The sequence below is a fragment of the Nelusetta ayraudi genome, unplaced genomic scaffold (genome assembly GCF_046127955.1).
Source record: "Nelusetta ayraudi isolate G7.1 ecotype Tasmania unplaced genomic scaffold, CSIRO-AGI_Nayr_v1 ptg000005l, whole genome shotgun sequence".
Classification (NCBI taxonomy): domain Eukaryota; kingdom Metazoa; phylum Chordata; class Actinopteri; order Tetraodontiformes; family Monacanthidae; genus Nelusetta; species Nelusetta ayraudi.
In genome coordinates, this window is record NW_027466055.1 from 514,663 (window position 1) to 526,280 (window position 11,618).

Genomic DNA, 11,618 nt, shown 5'->3' on the forward strand with positions numbered 1-11,618 from the left:
AAACACAATCGCTTTGTGGGTTAATAAAGAGAGACAATTATATGTGAGCATCTAGCAACATAGTCACTCAACTCATTCTATTATGCTACGTTAAAGTTACCAGTCCAATTTTTTTTTATAGCGCTTTTAGTCCCAAGGTGGGACTTTTTGACCCTTCTGGCTTTCTGTAGTTGCAGAGCGCGTCTGGATCCTTCACGTATTTTACGTCGAGGCGTCGCGCGTTGGCCATCCAACCGTCACTACGAGAGGAATATGTCTTACATATTTAGATAGTTACTATGCAAGTGTCCCTTTTCGAAACGGTTTGACTAAATCATTTTCACATAGACTGTAGGAGCAACAATGGACGATCTGAGCGTTTCCCTGGCGAAAGAGGGCTGGTAGGTCGCACGGTAGCTTCCGTCACTGAGCTAACAGCGAGCTAATTCAAAGGATGGCCAATGACCATTAGCTGCCCCCTTTATAGTTTCTGTTCCACCAAAGTCTGTGTCACGCTGCAGTGACGTGTTTTATTTGTCACGTCAAATATTTGGTCGGCTTTTTTGTTTTGCTCGGTTCTCCCACTAAGTTCAAATTTGAACGCAAATATGGTTTCAGGACATTAAACGCTAGCTATTTCGCAGAATAACATGCTAACAATTCTGCAGGTTGTTGTTGGCAGAACGAGTACGCAGAGTGCATGTTTACAGTTCTGAAGACGTGCCGATCACTGCTGAACGACAGACTGAGTGTAGTGGTTTGACATTGCATCTTTCTGCTATTAGATAAAGATAATTTATGAGTTATATCATTATTACTGCCGCTAAAAACCACACACTGTTTGCCTTTTCTGACGGTCGCTTGTGGGATTGAATTTAATTGCTTTTGTTACAAAATGCACATACAAGGATCAGGGCCATTTCATTTCAGCAGCGTTTCCAATAACGTCCAGTTGTTAATGAGTGTTTAATTATATATATATGTGTATATATATATATATATATATATGTATATATATATATATGTATATATATATATATATATATATATATATATATATATATATATATATATATATATATATATGTGTATATATATATATATATATATATATATATATATATATATATATATATATATATATAATAATATATAAATAAATAAATAAATAAACACTGCTTTTGTTAATGTTCTGCAAAAACGGTCAAATGCCAAAAAGTGACCTCTTTCTCTTGTGCATGCTCACCTCCTCCAGGCACCTCAGTGAGGAAGGCATAGCGGAGCTGAAAGGATCTGCTGAGAAAATCACAGCAAGTGATGCTATCCGTATCGCCCTTAATGTAAGTTGCTCTTCACACCTGTCATTTCCCCAGCAACAGCAGCGACATCCCTGTCAACTGCCAGGTTCTAAGTTCTTCACAGACATTTGTGGTTATTAACTCTAAATGTTATCTTTGTCTTAAACGATGAGTTAAATCATAATTTATTTGACAGTCCCAACGAAGGTTGATGTTAGTGATCTACTTGGCTGGGTATCATTAAAAAAGGTTTTGATACAATGCACATTTTGATACCTTCGGTTTTGTTACTAGTTCCAGAACTATACTTTTTGAGACCCGTTGTTTTACAACCACTTTCAACAACAAAACAAAATCACACGCAAAAATCACATTTCGCTAATGGTCAGTTTACACACTCACGGCTATTCAACAAACCTCTGAGTCTGTGCGAGTCGTCCAAAGTTGGGTGACTTTGTGACTTTAGGACTTGCGTGATTTGATAAATGCATTCACCAAAGAAGAAGACAAAGAAAAATGAAAACAGTCAAAATATGTGAATAATATGCAACAGTTAACAGAGTACCGGGCTCCATGGGATGCAGTGAGCTAAACAATGTGAACAGAAACAACACCACAGATTGTACACATTTAATCCTAATGTTGATAGTTGAGACAAACGTGTTTTTTGTCATTTCGTTAGATTTTCAAATGACCGATGTCTCCTTTACAGAGCGATCTGAGGCCCATTGGGAGGAAACTTCTACCATCTGATATCAACAGTGGGAGAGTTGACAAGGCAGGTTTTCCTTATTAATTGTATACATATTTTATTAACCTATTCATATTCCTTAGCTTTTGATACAGAGTGAGTTGTCTGACTCAGAAACTGATAAATTGTCTCCATTGTTTCATTATATTTGTTTTTTTCCCCTAGTTTTTAAAATATTTGTCTTGTTTTTCAGTCTCAGTTATTTCCTGTTGTAGAAAAACGGTGCACTGCATTTACTCATTGTGTCTTCTGAGTGTCACTGCTTGCCCTAATTTACTGTTACAATGCAATTCTATCGGGTGCCACTAGATGGCCCTAAAACACCAACAAAGACTGAAAAGATAACAGCTTCATCACCTGTGAAGCAGGAGTTTATCAGAGGGGGAAAGGGTTCATGAAATCCTCTGGAGGCACTGGAACATTTAAATCAGAGCTTTGCTCCCTCCACATCGAGACACAATCCAAGGATGATGAGCAAACCCTCTTCATTCTTATGTTAGACCACTGCTTTACGCAGTATTTCAGCACCAAGAGTACTTTTCTTTAGCTTTCATTTAAAAGATCCAACAGATTAAGTACCATAGAAAATAACACAAAATGCAGATTTTATATTTTAATTACACTTAAATCTTTTCTTACAGCAGGTTATTATTGTTCAAAGTTTTTGAGGCTTTATTTATTGTAAGCAGACTTAACTGTATTTTTGTGTTTCAATCCTGGTGGGCTCCTATGCCTAAAATAATAATGCATGTCAATGTCCCTGGTGCTGGACCAGTTGGTGGGTCCATGTGTTCTGCAGGTGCAGAAGGTGAGGAACGTCTCTGCCCCAAAAGACCATGAGGAGTCCCAGGGTGCACCGCGCATGCTGCGGCTGCAGATGACAGATGGGCACACCACCTGTGCTGGGTTGGAGTTTAAACACCTGTCCAAAATCAGGTACATGGATCCAGACAGAAAAGGTTTTTTTCCATAAAAAAAAAAAACAAAACAAAAAAACATTGCTTGCGCTCCTGTTAAAATAAGGGGATGCATGTGAAATGATTGTATTCTGTTGTCTGAAAGGATGACACAATGATAAAACATTGTCCTTCTGACTTGAAATTATTACCAAAACCATTATTGTGCGCCATAAAACAGTGTGTGTGTGTGTGTGTGTGTGTGTGTGTGTGTGTGTGTGTGTGTGTGTGTGTGTGTGTGTGTGTGTGTGTGTGTGTGTGTGTGTGTGTGTGCCTCTGGGTTGGGCCTTGTGAGATTCAGCTTCAACATTGGAACAGCTGAGTCCCTTGTGATTGGCCAGCCTCTCACTGCTAGCATTAGCGACCACCAGCTCTCATGTGGCGACGTTTCTCACCAAATTAAAACAAATAAGATAAAGAAAAGCTGCAACTGTGATGATCAGGTCTCCTTCTTACGTAGCGAGTGGAGGAACATCCAGAGGGTTCGTTCAGCGCAGTAACACGGACGAAGCCCCCTGGCCTAGAAAAGCGCATGTTGCCATTCATCATGCCAGGAACACAGAAAGACATCGTGTGTAGACGTGATAGAACTCACAAGTCAGTTTTTCATAATAGGATGCCTAACATGCATCTGCTATGTTCTGTGCTCACCGTGCTTGAACTACTTATCGTCTTTTCCATCCCAACATGCCCCCTCCGCCCTTCCACCCTCCACCTCTCCACCTCTCCGCCCCTCCACCCCTGCGTTTTATCAGCTGTTTTCCTGCGGTGGAAGCAATCATCCAATCACCGTTTATGTACCGCAATTATGGTGCATTTCCATCCTGGTAATGGTGGTCTTGGTGACTGCTGCCATGGCGACGAGGCAAGTCAGTACAGGTGGAGTGAAGAGAGTGGGAGCCCTGACTTCTAAATGGAAAGAGAGGCAAGGAGAGAACAGAGCTCCCTTGATAAGGAGCGCGAGCACAGTGCCAAGCAGTGCCAAGCAGTGGGGGGGGGCCCTCAGCCTTTCTTGTAAATGTCAGCAAAGGCAACGCAGATTATGAGGCTGTTCACTGCATGCACGGATGACAGTCGAGCACGAGGGGACAAACACTGATAGGTGTTGGTAAGATTTTGTGCTTCTGATTGAACAGAGGTGTGTGTGTGTGTGTGTGTGTGTGTGTGTGTGTGTGTGTGTGTGTGTGTGTGTGTGTGTGTGTGTGTGTGTGTGTGTGTGTGTGTGTGTGTGTGTGTGTGTGTGTGTGTGTGTGTGTGTGTGTGTGTGTGTGTGTTTTGAGTCGGCACCACTCTCCCACTGAGAACACCATCCATCCCAGAGGTTTGGACGTAAAATCCCTAATTGTTGCCTTAGCATCCGGCATTAGTAGCTGGAAATCCCTCTTAAGTCCCTGTGCTTCCTTAATGAGGGAGGCAGAGGCCTTATCAAGCCTGACGAGATATAGGGACTTTTAATTTAGCACGAGGACGGCTGAGCAGCTGGGATTATTAATAGTCTCTCCTAGACTCCTGGCGGCGCTCCGCATCATTTATAGAGTGGCGCTAGAGTGCGGGGCCTGAAATATTGTGTAGGAGCTTAAAATCTTCTCTTTTGTTCATGTGGTCGATTCAGTTTGGCAGAGGGACACATTTGTTTTTGTCATGTGGAAACTGTTTGAGTCCAGGAAGGTGTTTGTTGCGCTTTTGTTTCCTGACTTCCTTCTCACGAGGGGAACGGGAAGCATCATTCACTGGGTACTGTTGTTGATGTGTCCAGTGTGTAACCAGTGGCACACGTTCATCAGAGCCACGTTGTCTCAGTAGGAGATCGTGTGGACGACGGGTCAGCATGCTGAACTTGGAACAGTGGAGATTGTGTCAGAACAATGAGCTGCTGCCAATTTCTGTAATTAAATTTCAATTTCATTCTCTGTGACCTCTGAACGATTTAAGTCTCTCAGTTTTCTCGATAACATTGACTGGTAGTGTAAAACAAGACATGCTCCATGCCTTCAACAGGATGTGACTTGTACATGTGTGTCCACTAGAGAGCGCTCTAACAGTAAGGATGCCAGATTTTCACATCTGTGGTGCTGAGAAACGATGAGTCGAGCTTATGCTGTTCAGTCAGACGTCTTTCTGCGGTAGCTTTGCTCTGTTGATGTTCTTCAGAGGCCTCACAGAAGCCGCATCAGCAGCTCCACCAATAAGCCGGCTTTGTTCCTCCTGCAGAAGCAGCTGAGACTCTCAGTCATAATGACCAACTGCTCCAAGTATCTCTGTCATCGATGCCAAGTTTGTTTCAGCAGGCTATTCTCTCATTTTCTCCAGCCCACTGTTAAACAGCATCACCACATCTGTCCTATTGCTTGCACACATTGTGCACCTCTGGTTACCGTCCAACAGGGCTTTTGTGTGATTGGACGAAGTGAGCTGGCGACTTGAGCAGGATTTTTGGCAAATCAACTCAAACTCTCCAAGCCGCCTCAGCACAGCCAGGGGCAAATTAAAGCTGCCATGAGCAGCCATGAACACAAGGGGGCTTGAAGTTAGAATGAGAAAAGTGAGATTTAGGACTGGTGGGAAACACACTCATTTTGCTTTTGTTATATTGTAAGAATATATATATATATATATTTTTTTACTGTTTACGTTATCGTTCTTTTTGTTTGTTTTTTATTTCTAGTCTGAACACCCCGCCTGGAACTAAAGTCAAGCTGCTTGGGACAGTTGAGATTAAAAACGGCCTTTTGCTGCTTGATGACTCAAAGATCTCTGTCCTTGGAGGAGTGGTTGAACACATGGTGGAAAAGTGGGAGCTGCAGCGGGTAAGCTTCCATTTTTTCTGCAATGGTGACTCACCTGCTTTAATTAAGACACTGAAAGGCATGAATTGCTGTTTTTCTTTTTCGTTTTTTTTTTTTGTTTTGCCTTTGCCTTTCCAGTGATTGTGTTTGTGTTGAGCCACTGAGTAATATCTCCCGTTTCCCTGCAGAGTCTGGCCAAGCACAGCAGGAGTAACATTGGAGCAGAGGGTGGACCTCCTCCCTTTGTGCCATTTGGTCAGGTGAGGACGATGGAAGTGACGTCACTGAGTGGGCAGCCCCGCTCTGTTGCTAGACAGTCCAGGACACTTTGAACAGCAATCTTTAATTTGGGGCAAACAAAAATGTGTCGTGTCAGTTCTCACTGCGGCCGTGCTGCAGCAGGGATTGTCATGTTGGAACAGAGCACATGCTACAGACACATGTAGTTCAGATGAGTTCATTTTGCATTGAAGGCCCAAGGAATCCATGACCGGTGCTCCTGCTTTCTTCCATTCATTACATGTTGGGCTGCTGCACTCATCATTTACAACATGAATTAGTTACGCTTGTGTGTTTTCCATGGAGGCTTTGTTTACCAGAGACACTCCCCAGACTCGCAGCAGCCTGGCAGATGCAGATAGTCGATAAGGTGATGTGCTTGCAGTCTGTCCCTCCTACCTACATTCCACACATGACACATGTCAGTCCAGGTAATTGCATGATGCAGTAATAAGTTTTCCGCTGCTGGCCCCACATGTTATCTCGTTTCCCCCTTTATTACCTCTTTTGACGCACAGGTCATCATTGTATTGTGATTTTATTAGCAAGCTAATTTCCTCGCAAGTCTTCCGCGACGGGCTGCGTCCTGTCCTGTTGCGATTGCTGGAGCTGAATAAAAAGATAACCGAAGCTGTTCCACGGCCGCTGCCGCTGAAGAGATTCTCTCAAAACCTTTGCTTTACCAAAATAAATATTTGAATAGACACATTATGATTTGCTGTGAAGAAAAACAACCGGGAAGGGAAAGAAAACCAGACAGGCGTTCTATGCTGTATTGTCGAAAAACACAAAGTGCCCATGCGTCGTACAGTGTTAAAGGTAAACTGGGCCGTGCCGCTCTCTGACAAAAACGCTTGTACTTGCTAAGTACAATCGTAGGAAGCAGGATAAAGACCGGTGTCTTTGCCTTCTTCAGAAATGTAGCAGAAAGGATGACGTTGACAGCCGAGAGTTGGACCAGAGGAAGACCCTGCAGACCCAGACTGTTGGAAAGAGCGCTGAGGAGAATAATGAGTTTGAAAAGCAGCGGACTGCGGCTATTGCAGAGGTGGCCAAGACCAAGGAGGTGTGTTAAAATACACATTATAGTGCAACTCTTTGCTTCCTCAGAATAAATCATTCTTAACTCTTTCCTCAAAAGCCTTGAACCCGGTGCTGATTACAGAGCTGTGTTTCTCCTGCTGGCTTTGTTGATGTGTTAATCCTTGCAACAATCTCTCTAGATCCTCTTTTTAAAAAGCAAACAAACAAACAAAAAAAAACTCTTTTTATTAGGGTCCTCGCACATTTGGCGGTGGAGGAAACGCAGGCAGCAACTTGTCCAGCTCTGCTGCGTCTTCGCGAGGTCGAGACTTTCACCAGCAGCGCAGACGAGAGGACCGGATGGAACAAAACGACGGCAGACAGGATGAAAATTACCGGGACCTGGTGAGGACTGAAGCTTCAATCCCTTCAAAGTACCCGTATAAGTGACTTATTAAAGCGGCTGCTGTTAAAATGGAAATTTTGTCTCGCATTGCTACAACTTCAATTCGCTGGAACAAAGTAATTTACAGGTTGAAACCAGTTCTGCTCTGGGTTTTTCCCCCCCTTCTGATTCTTTGGAATGGATTGAAGTGCTATTTCATGGCTCATAGACCTGGATGAGGGATGACTGATGATATAATGGAAACGTGAATGTGTTTGGGAGCTTGGTGATGGGCTCAAATCAAGCAGTGGTTCGTTTATTTGATGCAGTTCTGTGCCTCCACTTTCAAGGCGGAGATGCAGCTCTCTGGACTTTATTTTTATTTATTTTTTTTAAGTTGTCGCGCTTATTCATATTTTGTTCCTCTGTGTTTCTTTTGTTCCCATCATTCCGCCTTGCGCCCGCCCAGGTGGATGAGCGTGCACTGGGTAACATCATGGAGATGGGCTTCCACAGGGAGGCCGCTCGCCAGGCTCTCCTGGATAACAACAACAACCTTGAAGCGGCATTAAACAGCCTCCTGACTGGATCATCTGGTGGCAGAGCGGGACCTCTGGCAGCTGAATCTCACAAGCCCCCACCCAGAGGTACACACACACACACACACACACACACGGCGGTGGCTCTAAATCCTTCTACCAACCCCCCACTCCACTGTAGCATCAAGCACTTGGTGGCGTTTGGATGTGTGAACGCTTTAAAATTCACCCATGACCTTGTTAAACAGCCAACAGTGGTGGTGTTCACTTGCTTTAGCCCAGTTATTACAAATTGCACTGGCTTCTCTGTTTTTGTGCCTCCAAGGCTTTAGATTGATGCGTTATGTAGCCGCTGGTTAAAGTTTTGCCTTAAATCAAGGCTGAAAATCTTCTTTGATTCTTCACGTCTGTGAAGGTTCTCAGTCATGCAGGTCATCTGAAAGTAGAGGGCTTCAATGGGGGGCAACTGGACTTGTTCCTGGGATATTAAAGATGTTTCGACTCTTAGTTCAGAACTGGAGAAACCTCTGGGGCTGGAACAGGTCCAGTTGCTCCATCTCAACACCCCTACTTTCTTTTATTCTTCATACAGCAATTTAAAGCTTTTGTTTAATTTGCCACATGTATTGATGCCTCAGCTTTAAAAAATAAAGCACAATCTCAGAAGAAGTGTGTATTGCCCTCTACGTTATTTCTCACATAAAGTGGAAATAAAACACCATTGTGGTTTGGTCTGAGAAATGAGACACACAGAGGCTCAGCAAACTGACTCACCGTCCCCCTGTGGTCGACGTTGTGCATATTCAAACCACCACATTTGTTGATCAGACTTGTGTTGTTATTGACAAAATGCCGTGGCTTGTTTTGGGTTCTCCACAGCCAGGGGGAGAGGGAGAGGCAGGTCCAGAAATGATGATGAGGAGGACGGGGCCGGCGGGAGGCCTTCAGGCCCCAGCACACTCTTCGACTTTCTGGAGTCTAAGATGGGAGTTTTCTCCATTGACGGTGAGTGAAAGAGTCTGAGGGTGGCGCTGTTCCACACAGGGAAGATATTCACCAAACAAGGGGACGTGTCCTCCTTGACACGTTTTATGAGAGCAGGACACTTCTGACACAAAAAAAAAAAAAAAAAAAACCCGGCTGGTCTCGGCTCGATACCGTCTGAACCATAGAGTGGTTCCTTCGTAAAAAGCGAATGACTCGGCAACCAGAACAAATAACCATCATTTTATTTATTCCTTTATTTCATTTTATTTTTGAATTCTTCCCTGTGTCCCGTCTGGCCGGTGTTGATAAGCAGCAATGCCTCTCAATGTCTTTGTGATGCTTGTGATCTTGTCCACCACCACATGATTCCACCAGCTTTAGAATATTTCATCCTCAACATTTAATTTGGCTTTATTGTCTATTGAGATCTTTTTTGGTTTGTCTTCTCTTTTTCAGAGCCAAAGAACCAGGCAGCGCAGAAACATCACGAGAGCAAAGCTCATTTTACCAACTCAGACTTCACAGCCAAAGACTCGTATCAAAGGTCGTACGGTGAGCACAAGCAGCAAAGGAATGACAGACCACCGCGCTTCAACAGAGACACTGATTTCCCCAAACCGGGTCAGGAGCCTCCATCGAACTGCACAGCCGGCCAGCAGTGGAGAGGCGGCCAGGACAGGTGGTCGCGAGGCGCCGCAGATAAACCACAGAATGACCATCGGGAGGTGCGAGATGCGCAGAGTTTCCCTTCACCCTTTCCAACGTCCTTCACTCGCTCCAAAGAATCCCAGCAGCAGATGGAGAGCGGTGGAGCCTTCCTGCAAAGACCCAGAAATGGAGGCAGAGGGGGACACATGGCTGGACCACCTCAGAGGAGATCCTTTAAGGACGACACGCCGACAGCAAAACCACCAAATTCCAATTTTGACGACACGGAGGGCAAAGGAAGCTATAAACACTCAGACAGAATAGAGGAGCACAACAGCAGCAGGAGGATGGGGAAACCCGATCGGCCAAATTCTGACCACTTTGAGCGCCAGCGGGACGGCAGGCCACCAAGCTTCAACTTGAGAGTGGCGGGCGGCCAGGAAGCGGGCTTATCGCAAGACTGCCGCATCGCCGCGGGGGATCCGGCCCACTTCCAAAATGGAGATATGGAGCACAGGAGAACCGGACCAATCAAGCCACCAAACGCACAGTGTCCCTCCAACAGAGAGCCGCCCCTAAAGAAGAACTTCAACGCTCCAAACAACCACAACAACAATAAGAGACGGCCAGGACAGGGCAGAGGTCCCAGAGGTCCGGAGAGGGGCCACATGGTGGAGCGCGCCTGGAGGCCTGGAGACCAGTGTCTGGCTCTGTACTGGGAGGACAACAAGGTAAGACACATCACAATTACCAGCGCAGCAAATCCTTAAAGTTCGAGTCACATCAAAAACTTGATGTGAGAAGCAGACTTTGAAAAGTCTTTGAGTATGAAACACTTTTTGCGTTATCGCCATTACATTTATGCGACCGTGTCTGTCTGTCTGTCTCCCTGCACATGTATCAAGTTCTACCATGCCAGAATAGATGCAGTGCATCCATCCGGCACCACGGCAGTGGTTGTGTTCAGTGACTATGGAAACTGTGAAGAAGTTCTGCTGCAGAACATCAAACCTGTCACTGCTGATGCCCTGGTAAGAACAATGGAGCAAAGCCGAGTTTGGGCCACAATGTGTGTACTGGTCAAGAAATACTTGGCAACTGTGTGATCTGAAAATAGTAATAATAACAGATGAACATTTATGTCAAAGTCCCAAACACGTCCACACTGTACATCTGCAGGAGGACGACGACTACGATGACGGCTCGCTGGAATTCCGCCGCGGTGGTGACGGACAGCCCCGACGCTCCAGACCCACACAGCAGTATTATCAGCCCCCCAGGGCTCGGGACTGATCACTCTGCATTAACAGGTAAACTCAGACTGACTGCGCTTTTATCCTCTGCCAAACACCGTGACTGCTTCACGTGTCTTGAAGTGGTTTATCTTCTCCATCCACCAGTGTGTGCGTTTCATCATCCGTCGGTGTCGGGGACTGCGTGTGCCTTGCGGCAAGAATCAAGAGTGCTTCCTGAATTTTTAGTCATCTGCATCAACAAGAACCATAGAACTTTCAAAAGGGCTCAGACATCCTGGAAGGAAAACTCAAACCTGACAAAAGCACTTGTTGACTTTGTGAAAAACATATCGACTGTATATGTTGTGAAGATTTGTTGAATGGGTGATTAAAAAAAACTTATGATAACGTGTATTGAATTGGTTTCTTTAATATCATTTGTCTTATTATTATTTCCTGATGGATAACAACTGAAATAAACTAATTCATCTCATTATGCTACTGTTGATAAATAGCTCAAGTAAACACAAGATTTATTTTTCTAACCCATGGCAAAACTATGCAGTTGCCCCCGTCTTGAAGCTCTTGTTACTCGTTTGTAGATGGACACAGATGCTCCGGGTGTTGAGGCTGTAGAGGCTCATTAGTCTTGTGTGAAATAAGCCCAAAGGGTAAGATGATCTCTTCTCGCGATAGGAGATGCTTATATTGCAAAGAGATCTTTTTGCACTTTACAAAAGGGGCCATACCTC

General features: G+C 44.6%; 1 protein-coding gene across 2 annotated transcripts; it reads left to right on the top strand.

Moving 5' to 3' along the window:
• Positions 1 to 187: 187 nt before the first annotated feature.
• tdrd3 (tudor domain containing 3) lies at positions 188 to 11,274 on the top strand. 2 transcript variants are annotated; one of them, XR_012929065.1, is made up of 14 exons: positions 188 to 380; positions 1,235 to 1,319; positions 1,990 to 2,055; positions 2,804 to 2,964; positions 5,650 to 5,791; positions 5,959 to 6,030; positions 6,966 to 7,115; positions 7,325 to 7,477; positions 7,927 to 8,104; positions 8,876 to 9,001; positions 9,440 to 10,362; positions 10,537 to 10,662; positions 10,780 to 10,941; positions 11,032 to 11,274. XR_012929065.1 is itself a non-coding variant. In XM_076047159.1 (14 exons), the coding sequence occupies exons 1-13, from the start codon at positions 343 to 345 to the stop codon at positions 10,922 to 10,924; spliced, it is 2,334 nt and encodes a 777-aa protein (XP_075903274.1). In that variant the 5' UTR covers positions 188 to 342; the 3' UTR covers positions 10,925 to 10,941; positions 11,032 to 11,274. The 2 variants fall into 2 exon arrangements, 1 of the variants encoding a protein (XP_075903274.1); XM_076047159.1 differs by having other exon boundaries at positions 10,811 to 10,941.
• Positions 11,275 to 11,618: the final 344 nt, after the last annotated feature.